The 16,076-nt window shown below is 40.6% G+C and overlaps 1 protein-coding gene and 1 long non-coding RNA gene across 11 annotated transcripts in view; one reads left to right on the plus strand and one right to left on the minus strand.

Annotated features, from left to right (window-relative positions):
• The window catches only part of otofa (otoferlin a), a 360,719-nt gene that overhangs the window by 321,455 nt on the left and 23,188 nt on the right, over positions 1 to 16,076 (plus strand). For all 10 annotated transcript variants that reach the window (XM_073057032.1, XM_073057034.1, XM_073057037.1 and 7 more), the window contains exons 36-42: positions 153 to 287; positions 4,151 to 4,288; positions 5,059 to 5,186; positions 6,218 to 6,388; positions 12,110 to 12,270; positions 12,567 to 12,709; positions 15,395 to 15,483. In XM_073057032.1, coding sequence (XP_072913133.1) covers positions 153 to 287; positions 4,151 to 4,288; positions 5,059 to 5,186; positions 6,218 to 6,388; positions 12,110 to 12,270; positions 12,567 to 12,709; positions 15,395 to 15,483 — 965 coding nt within the window. The remainder of the gene's footprint in view (positions 1 to 152; positions 288 to 4,150; positions 4,289 to 5,058; positions 5,187 to 6,217; positions 6,389 to 12,109; positions 12,271 to 12,566; positions 12,710 to 15,394; positions 15,484 to 16,076) is intronic.
• The window catches only part of LOC140733560 (uncharacterized), a 38,258-nt gene that overhangs the window by 17,389 nt on the left and 4,793 nt on the right, over positions 1 to 16,076 (minus strand). The window lies entirely within an intron of this gene.

Consider the following 16,076-nt stretch of genomic DNA (forward strand, 5'->3'; position numbering starts at 1 on the left):
GGTAACCCTAGGTAATTTCTAAGGTAAGGACATGTTCGGCACAGCATTGTGGGCTGAAGGGCCTATATTGTGCCGTAGGTTTTCTATGTTGCTCTGATTAAACAGCATTTTCAAAAGAAGTTTGAGTAACAGCCTTCCATTCCACTGTGCAGGTTTACCACAAAGAATTGGAAACTGAGTTTGGAAATTTTGAAGACTGGTTACACACGTTTAATCTTTATCGAGGTAAAATCGGAGATGATGATGACAATACAACAGATGATGAACGGATTGTTGGCCGTTTTAAAGTGAGTAAACACTTCAAAGTTGTTAAAGTTACTAGCATTCATTTAAATAGATTTGGATAACCACTTGTTAAAAATACTTTTTGGGCAATGAGGAAAAAAGTGGAGAAGTGGAACTGACAGGATTGCCCAACTAAACTGGTAGACACCTGATGGGTCAAATGCCCTCCAAAAATGTACTATTTTTTTAAATTCCTATATTTTAAGAATGCCGACTTGCTGATGAGTTATTAGGGAAAAAAACAGCAGCAAGGAAAGTAACAACTTATATTAATTGTGGTGAACATTCAAATGTTCACAACTTAAAACTGAAATCTTCTCCTTCCTGCCATCTGGGAAAAGACATCGAAGCATTCGGGCTCTTACGACCAGACTATGTAACAGTTTCTTCCCCCAAGCTATCAGACTCCTCAATACCCAGAGTCTGGACTGACACCAACTTACTGCCCTCTACTGTGCCTATTGTCTTGTTTGTTATTTATTGTAATGTCTGCACTGTTTTGTGCACTTTATGCAGTCCTGGGTAGGTCTGTAGTCTAGTGTAGTTTTTTTCTGTGTTGTTTTTACATAGTTCAGTGTAGCTTTTGTACTGTTTCATGTAGCACCATGGTCGTTTTTACTGTGTACTGTACCAGCAGTTATGGTCAAAATTACAGTAAAAAGTGACTTGACTTGACTTTTACATCTGGACGCAGCTGCTTTCAGCCAATGTTTAGATAATCTAAAACTAAACTTATTTATTTCAGCTTTGGTAACTAAAAAGACCTCACCATAAGTTCATTCAATATAAACGTTTTATTAAAAAAACATGCATTAAGAGCATTAATGGTATTCAAAAGGTGTGCCCTTCATATGATATCTTTTCTCTAATTACACTTTGAATTAATCTAACAGGTGTGGCAGTTGGCAAAATTGCTTACATCCTGAAATGTTTCAATTAAATAAAAAAGCTTCAACAGTACTCGAGTTCATTGTCACATGCAGAGCTACGTTTATGCACAAGTGCAACAAAAAAAATTTATTGCAGTAGCATTCACTGGCACATAGCATCATATAAGTGGCATCCATAAGAAAACCACAGATATAAATATAAAAACGTAAATTAAACCAGGATGCAATTAGAACAAAGAAGTCCATTTAAGTGTAAAGTTATCCAAGTGGTCTCAATGCTGTAATGATTAATTGTAATAGATTTCCAGTAAGATGGCAGCATGGTCAGGTGCAGCAGCCAATCAAAGGTGTTTTTTATGATCATAAGACTATACTGGACTCCAAGAACTTCATGTACAGTGGGTCTACCACATCAGTGAGCTGCTTGTTGATCGGAGTAGCCAGTCAGGTTGTCAAAGGAGCTGACCGGCAGGTGGGAGAAGAAGGGTCCATCTGGTGGGTTGATGGAGGAGGTGTCAGAGGAGGAGGAGACAGCTGGCAGACGGGTCATTGGAGGAAGAACCGGCCGGTGTGGCGGAGGAGCCGGATTGGATTTGGAAGAGCTGGCCATGGTGCAGACCGTGTTGCTGCCTGCTACTCAAAGGCATTGGAGTTGGTGCGAGAAGGTGACGTGCAGTGTAACCGCGAGTGATTTTCTCAGATGTTTGTCTTGTGATCACAAGACCCTGCTGTACATTGATAATGTGAAGTGCCGCGGGCCTGTTTCCCTTGTTTGGTGGTGAGACAGGTGGCGCAGGAGCTGCTCAGCGGTTGTAGTGAGGACTAGGCCGCAGGTCAGGAGCTTGCCCCTTGCTGTAACCCAGGTGATAGGACGGCCAAGGCAGTGTTGCATGCTCGCTTGGGGGCTGGCCACTCCTGTCAATGCTTCTCTCCAGTTTTCAATTGGTGAAATGACAGTCTAGATTGCCAGGAACTGGACAATCGATTTGTGGTTCAGGTTCTTGGATTATATCTATTCTTTTTTGCATGACTGTGTTTTCTTTTCTCACTATTTTGAATGTGCTGTGTATGTTTTGCACCTTGGTCCCAGAGGAATGCTGTTTCATTCAGCTGTATCCGTGTATGGTTGAATGAAAATTAAACTTGATTTGATTGTGGTGATGCCAGATGATTCAAGACCAAATGGCTGAAGAGAAGTAGCTGTTCTTGGACCTGGTGGTGTGGGACTTTGGACTTGATGCTTTCTGCCCAATGATCGCTGTGAGAAGATGGAAAGGCCTGGATGGTGGGGATCTTTGATGATGGATGTTGCCTTCTTGAAGTAGCATCTCCTTTTGACACTACCAGTGGTGGAGAGAAATGTGTCTGTGAAATATTAGGATGAGTGCACTACTCTCTGCAACTTCTTGCGTTCTTGTTGACTTCGGTGACAATATAGATAGGTGGATTAGCAAATTTGCAGATGATTCTAAAATTATTGGAGTTGTATACAATGTAAGGGACTATTGAAGAAAACAGTGGGATATAGATCAGTTATAGGTATGGACAGGGAAATGCCAGTTGGAGTTTAATTTGGGTAAGTGTGAGATATTGCACTTTGGAAGGTGAAAGTATACAGCTAATAGTAGGCTCCTTAACATGGTGAAACTACAAAGGTATCTTGGGGGCCAGGTTCATAGTTCAGTGACAGTAGTGACACAAGTGGATAAGGTGGTAAAGAAGGTACGTGGAATGCTTACCTTCATTAGGAGGCGTGTTGAATGTGAGAGTAAGGAAGTCGTGCTACAGCTATGTAGAACTTCAGTGGGGCCACACTGGGAGTGTTGCATGCAGTTCCAGTCACCCCATCATAGGAAAAAATGGAGGATGTGTAAAAGCTGCAGAAGAGGTTTACCGCGATGCTGCCCAGAACAGAGGCCATTCGCTGTAAGGACAGGTTGGACAAGCTTGGACCGTTCTCTTCAGAGGCTGCGGGGAAACCTGATGGAAGTTTTTTTAAATTATGAGAAGTGTTGATGGAGTAGACAGTCAGAATCTGTTCCTCAGCACAGAAGTGTCAAAGACCAAAGATGCTTTTAAGGTCAGAGGGTGGAAGTTCAAAGACAACAAGTTTTTTACAAGGAGAGAAGTAGATGTTGGGAATGGGTTAGTTACCATGGGTGGTAGTGGAATTGGGCAGTTTGGTGGAGTTTAAACATCTTTTGGATAGTCACATGAATATGGAAGGATATGGATGATAAAGAGGAAGAGGCCATTCAGTATAAATCAGCATCAAGATTGGAACGCCATTGTAGGTGAATGGCCCGGCCAGAGATGTGCTGTTCTATGTTCCATGAGACATTACTGTCTAGGAAATAACATTTTAATTTAACAGTTGACATCAAAATGTTCCTACAAATATGTAAATGACAGAGGAAGAACAGGTCAACTGATTCATCGAGCCAGCACCATGCAATGAATCGTTGGGGCAAATAGAAAAAGACTATATAATCCTCAGGGAGAATCATTAGATTTTCCATTGTTAAATGTAACATGCTTCAGAAGTTGCTTTTTGAAAAGGAATCTATTTGCTTGTGCAGTTCATCATTTGTTGTGACCCCATTTTTATGGTGGAATTTTGAATCACAACAGAAAATGCAGGCATTTTCAAAAACTGTATGGAATTTATGAAGCATGCACAAATTCTCCATCTCGTGCAGTATTATAGCCATCAGGTTCAAATGAAGCACTTAAATGCCTGCACATAGTTTGAAAATACTGCTGTATTCATTTGCTGCTTGAAATAAAATTTCACTTTTTCTTAATTTTGTAAAAAGAAATTACTTAAAGAACCCATCTCAAAATCCTCAGCTTATGTGGCTTTGATAGGTAAATCAATACAGATTTTTATATATTTATTTATTTATTTACTTACTTGACGTGTCTTACAGTCTTGTTATCTTTCACTTCCATGTGTGTTTTTTTAATGTGTGCAGGGCTCTGTCTGTGTGTACAAGGTACCTCTACCAGATGATATTGCTCGGGAAGCAGGTTATGAACCCACGTTTGGAATGTTCCAGGGTATCCCAAGCAATGATCTCATCAATGTTTTGGTCAGAGTGTATGTAGTAAGGGTAAGTAGTGAGAAAATAAGTCTCTCAAAAGCTGGAGAGTTTCACTTTTGCATCTGTAGACAGAACATGAACATTTTCTGCTGATCAAACATCCTTAGTATTTCCTTCACCCAGATGAAGTTGGCCTTTTATCCCATTTTAATCAATTAATTGAATTGAATTAACAGGCATCAAATAAACCTTTGTTAAATGTGAAAGGTCCATGAAGAGTTGCCAAAATCAGCAGGTTTGGTGATCCTAGCCTTAGTGTCAATCTGAATTTCACTGATTCAGATACTACCACTAGGTGGCACCAGTTTCACAGACAAGCATGAGGAACATCTGAGGGACGTGACTGCCAAGGTAATTTTAAACTTTGTGTGCTGATGTAATAACATGAGGCAACTTACAACAGTGATTGGGTGTGCCTCACAATCAAAAAAACTGGAACTATCTCATAAATCTCTTTTTATGCAAGACACATCCAAAACTGTTCAAAGGTATTAGCAAATTATTTACTCCTCGAAGGCTCAAAGTCTGATCTGTGAGCACAAAGTATAGTGAACTGAAATGTGGGAAGAAGAATCTTGAAGGGTTGCCATCTACCATGCCTTCGAGACAAACACACCGTAAGCATTCACAACCAGCTATCTAAGGTATTAATTACGCTGCAGTCTCTTCCATAATTTGAGGTTATACATTTTCATTCTTGATCATTCACCAAATTTAGTTCAGATGAATTCTCATGGATCCTTTGATTCTTAGCTTTATCATTTAATCTGTTTCCTTAGGCTACAGACTTACATCCAGCCGACATCAATGGCAAAGCAGACCCATATATTGTCATAAAACTCGGCAAAACAGAAATCAGGGACAAGGAGAACTATATCTCCAAGCAACTTAATCCTGTCTTTGGCAAGTAAGTCATGCAGATGAGTCCAGAAAATAGTTTTGGGATTTTTGTTGCTGCCATTTCAAGAATAAATAACTGAATTTTGGGGTGACATTATAAGATTACTTCATCATAACAGTCATGGATAGGGAACATTGGAGGCTTGGTCCATGAATAGATAGATAGATACTTTATTCATCCCCATGGGGAAATTCAACATCTTTTTCCAATGTCCCATACACTTATTGTAGCAAAACTAATTACATACAATACTTAACTCAGTATAAATATGATATGCATCTAAAATCACCCTCTCAAAAAGCATTAATAAATAGCTTTTAAAAAGTTCTTAAATAGTTTACTAAGCTCAGTCCTAACCCCGGCACTTTAACATATCTTACCCCTGGCGGTTGAATTGTAAAGCCGAATGGCATTGGGGAGTAATGATCTCTTCATCCTATCTGTGGAGCATTGCATCGATAGCAACCTGCCGCTGAAGCTGCTTCTCTGTCTCTGGATGGTGCTATGCAGAGGATGTTCAGGGTTTTCCATGATTGACCGTAGCCTACTCAGCGCCCTTCGCTCTGCTACCGATGTCATACTCTCCAGTTCTGTGCCCACGACAGAATCCCACCAAGTGCATCTTTGATAGCCCCAGGTTCCTAAAGCTTTTGAAATCAGGTATAAATTTTGAAGTAAGTTTAGGCACTGAGGTTGGCCCCACTTCACTTCAGAACAGAGACGCAAAGTCTTTGACTTGAAACATCTCTAATCCAGCTGTTTAAATCACTGTGGGCTACCCTTTCCAAGTCTCAGAGACACACTGCTAAAGAGCAGCTGTTTGTTTCCAGCACCAAGCTGACTAGGGATTTGGTACAGGATTCTATCAGAAATTAACCAGTAGAGACAAATTTTACTCCACCACACCAGTGCAAAACATTCCACAGTATGTATTGCTGACTCTGAACAGGTATTATGTATTACCATTTTATTGGCAGATTTAAGTATTTTTTTCCTACTTGTTGTTTAAGTTCTGATGATTTTATCCATTCATCCAGATCGTTTGACATTGATGCCACATTTCCAATGGAGTCCATGCTGACAGTGGCCATATTTGACTGGGATTTAGTGGGTACAGATGATCTAATTGGAGAAACAAAAATTGATCTAGAGAATCGCTTCTATAGCAAACACAGAGCGACCTGTGGCATCTCACAGCAATATTCAGTGTAAGTAACACTAATAATTTTAAGAAAGTTACATTTTAAATCACCATTAGTTTATGATGCATAGTGGATGTTAATGTTCATGTCTATTGTAGAGAGACTATAATTTGAATCCTGGTCTTCTGTTTAATGTGACATTCAGAGGAAGTCTAGGACAATATTCCTTTATGAAATATTGAAGACGATGAGGGGTGGGGTTAAATGGTGAAAGTAGGAATTTGAACTACTGACTAGACCTATCAGGATACTGAGGCCACACTCAAGAACTGCTGTGGGAATCGTTCTGGCATAAAATCTGGTGCATCAGCCAAGTGCTTGTCTGACCGAAGTGCGCATTCAGAAGCAGCTTACTTGTTTTGGGCATGCAAAGATCGATAGGCCTAAGAAGCAGGTAAGTTATTGATGCGATGAGAGGAGGTAAGAGATACACTCAGGCAAAGCAGAAATCTGCAGTTGCTTTGCATTTGTGTGTGGGATTGTAACAGCCATTGTAACATCTTCCATGGGATGCATGGGGATATGAAGTGTGGGAACACGACAATCATTCCCGCTGCATCAGGTTTTTAGCTCCAGGGGAGCTTTGTTCTTATTTGGAAATTATGAAGTCTCATGAGCTGGGCAGGGTAACAGGGTCAGGAAATGAGGAGTGGGATGGGGTCATGTGTGACACGGTGAAAGTAGGCAAGAGTGGTAGAAGGCTGGGCTTTGGGCCTGTGTTAAAAATGCTTTTGTTTGTTTGCAATAAACAATTGCAGGATATGTTAATAGAAGTGGAAAAGCTCATAAGACCATAAGATATAAGAGCAAAGTCTCTCCATCAAGTCTGCTCCACTATTCAATCATGGGCTGATCCAATTATTTCAGTCATCTCCGCTGCCCTGCCTTCTCCCCATACCCTTTGATACCCTGGCTAAGCAAGAACCTATCTATCTCTGCCTTAACTGCACCCAGTGACTTCACCTCCACAGCTATTTGTGGCAACAAATTCCACAGATTTACCTCCCTCTGACTAAAGTGATTTCTCTGCATCTCTGTTCTAAATAAACGTCCTTCAATCCTGAAGTCGTGCCCTCCTGCCCTGGACTTCCCTACCATGGGAAATAACTTTGCCATATCTAATTGTTCAGTCCTTTTAACATTAGCAATGTTTCTATGAGATCCCCCCTCATTTTCCTGAACTCCAGGGAATACAGCCCAAGAGCTGCCAGACGTTCCATATACGGTAACTCTTTCATTCCTGGAATCATTCTCATGAATCTTCTCTGAACCCTTTCCAATGTCAGTATATCCTTTCTAAAATAAGGAGCTCAAAGTATGATCTCACAAGTGCCTTATTGAGCCTCAAAATCTTATCCCTGCTCTCATATTCAAGACTTCTAGAAATGAATGCCAGCATTGCCTTTACCTTCTTCACAACCGACTCAACCTGGATGTTAGCCTTTAGGGTATCCTGCACAAGGACTCCCAAGTCCCTTTGCATCTCTGCATTTTGAATTCTCTCCCCATCTAAATAATAGTATGCCTGTTTATTTCTTCCAGCAAAGTGCTTGACCATACACTTTCCAACATTATATTTCATTTGCCACTTCTTTGACCAGTCCCTAAACTATCCCATTAATACCGTAGTCAAATCATTGACATACATTGTAAAAAGCAGTCCCAACACCAATCCCTGTGGAACTCCACTGGTAACTGGCAGCCAGCCAGAATAGGTTCCCTTCATTCCCACTCTCTGTTTTCTGCCAACCAGCCAATGCTCCACCCATGCTAGTAACTTTCCTGTAACTCCATGGTCTTTTATCTTGCTAAGCAGCCTCATGTGCGGCACCTTGTCAAATGCCTTCTGAAAATCCAAGTACACCATGTCTACTACATCTCCTTTGTCTACCCTGCTTGTAATTCCCTCAAAAAATTGCAGTAGGTTCATCAGGCAGGATTTTCCTTTCAGGAAACCATGCTGGCTTTAGCCTATCTTGTCACGTGCCTCCAGGCTGTTCTGTAATCTCATCCTTAACAATTGATTCCAACAACTTCCCAACCACTGATGTCAGGCTAACAGGTCTATAGTTTCCTTTCTGCTGCCTCCCACCCTTCTTAAATAGCGGAGTAACATTTGCAATTTTCCAGTTATCCAGTACAATGCCTGAATCAACTGATCCTTGAAAGATCATTGTTAATGCCTCCAGAATCTCTCCAGCTACTTCCTTCAGAACCCAACGATGCATTCCATCAGGTCCAAGAGATTTATCCACCCTCAGACCATTAAGCTTCCTGAGCACCTTCTCAGTTGTAATTTTCATTGTACATTCTTCACTTGCCTGACACCCTTGAATGTCCAGTATACTGCAGATGTCTTCCACTGCGAAGACTGATACAAAATACTCATCCAGTTCCTCTGCTATCTCTGTCTCTCTCATTACAATATCTCCAACTTCATTTTCATACATCTACCCTCAACTCTCTTTTACCTTTTATATTCTTAAAAAAGCTTTCAGTATCTTCTTTGATATTAGTCACCAGCTTCCTTTAATAATTCATCTTTTCCTTCCTAATGACCTTCTTAATTTCCTTCTACAAGTTTTTAAAAGCTTCCCAATCCTCTGTCTTCCCACTAGCTTTGATTTTTTTGTATGCCCTCTCTTTTGCCTTTACTTTGGTTCTGATTTCACTTATCTGCCACAGTAGTGTCCTTCTTCCACTCAAAAATTTCTTCTCATTTGGAATATATCTTACACTTCCCTCATTTTTTTGCAGAAACTCCAGCCATTGCTGCTCTGTTGTCCCTCCTGCTGGTGTCCCTTTCCAGTCAACTTTGGCCAGTTCCCCTCTCATGCCATTGTCATTTCCCTTATTCCACTGAAATGCCAATACATTGGAATTCAGTTCCTCCTTCTCAATTTCAAAGCAAACTCAATCATATTGTGATCACTGTTCCCTAAGGGTTCCTTAACTTTAAGCTTTCTTATCACCTCCGGATCATTGCACAGCACCCAATCCATCACAGCCGATCCCCTGGTGGGCTCAACAACAAGCTGTTCTAAAAAGCCATCCCTTAGACATTCTACAGATTCTCTCTCTTGAGGTCCAGTACTGGCCTGGTTTTCCCAATCCACTTTCATGTTAAAATCCCCAATGATTATCATGACATTGTCCATCTGTCACATCTTTTCTAACGCCTGCTGTATTCTGTAATCCACATCCCGGCTGCTGTTTAGAGGCCTGTATACAACTGCCATTAGGGTCCTTTTACCCTTGACATTTCTGAACTCAACCCATAGAGACTCTACACCTTCCGATCATATATCATACCTTTCTAATGATTTAATATTATTTCTTGTACACAGGGCCACACCACCCCCTCTGCCTACTAACCTATCTTTCTGATACTCTGTATATCCTTGGACATTCAACTCCCAATGACAGCCGTCCTTTAGCCAAGTTTCAGAGATGGCCACAACGTCATACCTGCCAATCTGTAGCTGAATTTCAAGATCATCTATTTTATTTCTTATGCTGCGTGCATTCAAATACGACATTTTCAGTCCAGTATTTGATGCTTTCTGTTTTAACTGCACCATGCCTGTATTGCCCTGTAACTCATCCCACTGGATGTGATTATGCCTCATCTCCTGCCTGTCCTTTCTATCGTCTCTATCGCATGCTATCTTTGAGTTATTTCTGTTTTCCCCTTCCTCAGCCTTATCACTCCGGTTCCCAAACCCCTGCCTAATTAGTTCAAATCTTCCTGAACAGCTCCATTAAACCTGCCTACTCGGATATTGGACCCCTTTGGGTTCAGCTGTAGCCTGTCCTTTTCGTACAGGTCGTACCTCCCCCAGAAGAGGCCCCAATGATCCAGGAACCCGAAGCCCTGCTCCCTATTCCAGTATCCCAGCCAAGCATTAATACACCTGATCATGCTATTCTTGCACTGGGTAGCACGTGGCACAGGCAGCAATCCTGAGATTACTACCCTGGAAGTCCTGATTTTCAGCTTCCTACCCAACTGCCTGAATTCTCTCTACAGGATCTCCTCCCTTTTTCTATGTATGTCATTTGGTACCAACGTGTACCAAGACTTCTGGCTATTCACCCTCTCCCTTCAGTATACTCTGCACCTGATCCAAGACATCCCATGCCCTGTCACCTGGGAGACAACACACCATGCGGGTATCTCTATCAGGCTGACAGAACCTCCTGTCTGTTCCCCTCACTATGCGATCCCCTATGACTAACGCATTCCTCATTTTCTTCTCGCCATTCTGTGCCACGGAACCAGGCTCAGTGCCAGAGACCTGATCGCCGTGATCGTCCTCTGTCAGGTCACCCCCCCCCCCCCCCCCAACAGCATCCAAAACGAGATGACGATTACGGAGGGGGATGGCCACAGGGGTGCTCTCTACTATCTGAGCTCTTCCCTTCCCTTCCCTTCCCTGACAGTCACCCACTTGTCTAACTCCTGCAGCCTCAGGGTGACTAACTCCCCGTAGCTCCTCTCTATCTCCAGCTCGCTGTCCCTAATAAGCCGTAGGTCAACCAGCCACAGCTCCAGATCCCTAACACGGTCTCTCAGAAGCTGCATCTCAGTGCATCAGGCACAGATGTGGCCATCTGGGAGACTGGATGATTCCCAGGATTCCCACATCTGACACCCAGAGTAAAGTGCTAACCCTACAGTCATGTTCTCTATAACTCCAAAAAAAATGCAAGGGAAAAAAAACAAAGTCCATTTACCCACTTACCTCACCGAAGCCAGAATGAGCCAAAGCCCTACCATTCTGCCTCAGACCACTCCTCTGATGACCACTCGGCTAGACAGTGTCTCCCTTTTATGCCTGAACCTTCCCAGCTCTCCAACTCATGATTGGTGCTCCAGTTACAGCCAAGTTCCCGTGAAGCTTTCCCCTTTTAAACTTCGCTCCCAGACCTGTGTGCCGCCTTCTCTCTCAGAGCTCTCAGATTCACGATTGGTGTGCCGGTTATAGCTCATAGATCAACTGGACAAGTGAGACTGTAATCTGTAGTGTTGGCTGAGGAGTATTGGCGATACTAAAGTAAGTGTCAGGAATTAGAAAAAAAATTGGCAGGTGGTTGAGTCAGAAGCTGTAACAATATAATATTTGACAAGAGAATGTAGGGAAAGAGTTGATGGGATATAAAAAAGAGCAAGTCAGCGTGATTAAAACCACGGGAAAATTTACAATGCCAGCATGTAGGAGAAATTCATCTTCCAGAGTGTCAACAGCAGAGTGGTCAATGGGGTTCAGTTGGTAGAATCCAAGTTCCTGTTCCAGGCCACCTCATGTCCTTTTGGCAGCTCATACATTTAATAATGAAAAATCATTAGTATTAATTGAAATCAACCAAAAAAATCTTACCTCTGACCAACTTTTCCATCCGCGTTGGCAACTCCCTACCACTGTGGATGGTGAAAGTTGTGAAATGATCAAGCTCATTCAAGCTCTGAAGTGCAAGAGCCCCACAGTAAGAATGGGCTGGATTGTGCTGGGCCTGATGATTGCCTCCCACCACAGCCAGTGTACAATATTTATGTGTCAAAAATACGCAGTGTAAGGATCACAATATAAATTGGAAGTGCTTTAGAGAGTAGTGCTATGACATTATTGGTGTTAGTTTAACAAAGCAACACAGCTGGGGTTTGTTGCATTTCACTGTCAGTCATCAAACCACTAATGCGTACCAATGTGTTCTTCCTGTACACAGTCATGGATACAATGTCTGGAGAGATCCAATGGCCCCAACTCAGATACTAACAAAACTTTGCAAAGAGGGCAAAGTAGACGGGCCTCACTTCGGACCCAGAGGAAGAGTAAAGGTCGCCAACAGAGTGTTTACAGGTCCAACAGAGATTGAGGATGAAAATGGTATGAAGTAATAGTTAATCATTTCTGTTCCCCATCATCACAAAACCTGATAGTTACAGGAATATGAGAAAGTATGTGTCCTGGACTTTAAAAATACTTTGTTTTCTTTGTGACAAATACTTTCTATTTTATTTTGGGTTTTTTTTTTATTTTATTTCATTTGTTTTGTTTTATTATAACAAATAGATTGCACATGTTATAAGTTTCACAGCTGCTAACACTACAGTCTCATAAATTTCCCTCTGAAGAGCACACAGAACCGAAGGTGGCCAACTTCTTTAACTTCTCCTCTGCAGGGGTGAAGAAGGAGACTGACGAACACCTGTCCCTGATTGTCCTGCAGCACTGGGAGCAGGTGCCACGGGTTGGCTGCAAATTAGTTCCAGAACACGTGGAAACAAGGCCTCTGCTGAACCCTGAGAAACCAGGCATCGAGCAGGTACAGTAAAGATCATACAGTGTAATTTTGTAAGAGTGATCACCATGAGTACATTGAAGTATAAACAATTATTAGTTTCAGATCATAGTCTACCTGGAAAATAATGATCTGTATCACCTGAGATTTCAGATATATACTCCCTGCAAGTAAGGCATTCCGTCAAGAGCACAGATGGCACAATTGTCATATTTCTGTGTAGGTAAGAGCAACGAGGTATGGCAGAAGCTGGATATTTGAAATACAGAAAATGCTCAACAGGTCAGACAAGCTCAATGGAGAGAGGAACAACGTTAATTCTGTCTGATCTGCTGAGCATTTTCAGCACTTTCCACATCATTTCTGATTCCTATTCTTGCCCTGGCTTCAGTTAGGTTATTGAGAAATCTAAGGCTATCATAGAGTCTGCCATGGTATTATGCTTTAGGTCAAACTATTTGATGACTAATGTGGCTTTCAAAGAAACCCCAAAATAGAATCCAAATTATGAACCAAATAATCGCTGAAAAGAAGCTAGGCCGTGGAGCAGTGCAGAAAGAATTGCCAGTCAGAAAAGGTCACTTCCATCTGATTAAATATTGATCTGGAATCTCTGGTAATGTGCTCAGCACCTGGGGTCACCAATCCTCTACCTGCACCTAGCAATTCAGAGAGCCAATTAAGCCACACTACAAAGATACAGCAGCTATCAAAGATGATATAACAACATAAAGAGCAATTAAAATTCTGAAAGGCAAGTATATTAAAGTTAATGGAAATAAATTATAAAACTGTAAAAAAAAAAGGTTGAATCTCTCTCTCTCTCAGCCATTGCTCTCCTTGAAGATGAATGTAGTTTCTGGGTCCGATGATAGAGTTCCCAGTTTATCTGCTTGGAAATCTCTACAGATTCTGGCTGCACTGTGATGTCCATCTGCAATGCAGTACATATATACAGCAGTCCTTTCATTGATCATCAGCCAGGTGGAAGTTTACAACTTCTGAGTTTGCGCCTGGCCATACTGAACTTCCATGCATAGAGAGCACTAAAAGCTAACTGTTCCACACACTTAGGATTTATGGCTTTTTGATGGAACGTTTCTATAGTAAGAGGAAGATGTATATTTATATCCGTTAAAAAAGTTAACACAATTAAATAACAGAATAATATAATGTCAATGTCCTGTTAGTAACACTGCAGTTAACATTTTTATAGATGCTGGCATTTAATGCTACATCAGATTGGTAACATGAAGGATTTTACCAAAGTCAAAGAGAAAAATCAGAAAGGAGACATTGTCATTATAATGTTAAGAATCTGCTGCATCCTTCTCCCTGCTGGAGAGACCTATTCCACATTCTTAAGAGTCGATTCATGGAATACTGATACTAGATACAAAAGACCCACTCATCATAGCTTTCCCTATATGGAGAATGGAAAATAAAATCAAAATCCAAAAACTGCAAATGCCGAAAATCTGAAATAAAATTGGAAAATATGCAAGCACCCAGAAGGTTAGACAACATTTGTGGAACAAGAAACAAAGTTAACGTTTCAAGTCAAAGAAACTTCTATTTTGGTAAAGGGTTTGTTTCCCTTTCCACAGACGGTGCCTGACTTGCTAGATGTTTCGGCAATTGATTTATTTTACATTTAAAAATATCCAAATTGTTTTCAACTATCTGTCATTAATGAATTCCATTCCCCTATGATTTTGCCAAATCTAGCTCTATGTTCAAACTTACTCTCCAGAAAACTCGGATGCATTACTAACACGAGATGCCATCAAAATTATTTGTTTATTCTCATGGATAGAACAATACTATTTGTAGAAAAATTCTTGATGGAAGAAGTCACCTTGATCTAACAATTGGGGAAGGGTAATTCTCTTGCCAGTTATCTAACAAGTGATGATTTTAGTTACTATCCTGGTGGAAAATAGTTCAAATTTCTATAATTTAGCTTTCTGCACTGAAAGAGTGGGATCCTTAATTATGAATCTATTAGGACCCATGATGTCTTTTGAATATTTACTGATGGCTGGAGCCTAGAATTCACTGTGGAGTTAGTTTGAGATGCAAAACAGAGCTTGAGGCCAAAAAAAATATTTATTTTTACTTTCCAAAACAGAATTAGTTGAAGCTACCAAAGTAAACCAGTCTGTTATTACAAAAAACGCAATGCTTTTGAGTTGTGAATTGGACTCCATATCTGTCATTGCACAGTCTAGAAAGCAATTTTCTTCTTTTGACTTTTACTGATGGCTAGTGGTCCAACTTATAGGTGCATTACTACCACCAACTCTACTGGAGTGTGGTGTAGAGAACTGAGAAATAAAACTTTATCGAGAGAAAACTAAATTACCCCAAAAATCCCTATAGTGAAAGACAATACTGTGAATTAAATTACAGTCACTTCCATAACTTAATGAAGTTTTTAAATGAAAACTACCTCCAAAGATTGTAGCGAAGCCTGCATTTGATTTCCTTCAACCTTATATGCTTCACGATGTAATAGAATGTGTTCAATTGTATCATAATGATGACAAAACCTACACAACACCGAAGGATATTTCCAACAAAATATAAGGAATAATTAAGCATGGTATGCCCAGTTCTAAGGCTGAGTCGGTATAATAGAAAACATTTTGCAAATTGGCACTGTGCTATCTATAATTAACCTGAAAGTTGGCTTCTGTATTATTTCAGGGCCGTATTGAACTGTTTGTCGATATGTTTCCAAAGGACCAGCCTGCACCAGGAGCAGCAATTGATATATCACCAAGGAAGCCAAAGAAGTAAAGTATTTCATATTACATTTTTAATTCAGCACAATTGTTCTTTTTTATGCTTATTGCAATAGTTGTGAGGATATTGCTGTTTCTTAAGTTCCTAATACTTCTCTCCTGAAGAGGACAGATTAACAACTAGAAAAAGAGCCTGGTGTTTGGTACTGTATTTTTAAATGACAAAATACATTTCATTTTAATTTATGAACATTTTCTTATTGTAGCTGATGTGTGAATTAAACTTACCACAACTGAAATAGGACAAATCGCTCAAAATTTTTAGTCACCAATAACATTCTTTTACTTCTGTGAAAATCCCACCTCAAAGCTTTTCCAACATTATTTAGGAATTGCTACCCAGCTCCTGGATCCTAATTCTGAATCACCTGGTCAGCAGTGTCATGTTTTATGGCAGATATTATCAACCAACAAGTCTGCCATTATCTTCTCTGCAGTTAATACACAAAGGCCTCAGGGTGGATATTATTTCTAAAACTGAGAGAATAAAAATAAAATCATCATGATTAATTTTCAAGCCATGCAGAGAACCTTTGTTCTCTAATCACAGGATATTCAATATGTTGACCTATTAATGCAAAAGT

The sequence above is a fragment of the Hemitrygon akajei genome, chromosome 9, assembly GCF_048418815.1.
Source record: "Hemitrygon akajei chromosome 9, sHemAka1.3, whole genome shotgun sequence".
Taxonomy (NCBI): domain Eukaryota; kingdom Metazoa; phylum Chordata; class Chondrichthyes; order Myliobatiformes; family Dasyatidae; genus Hemitrygon; species Hemitrygon akajei.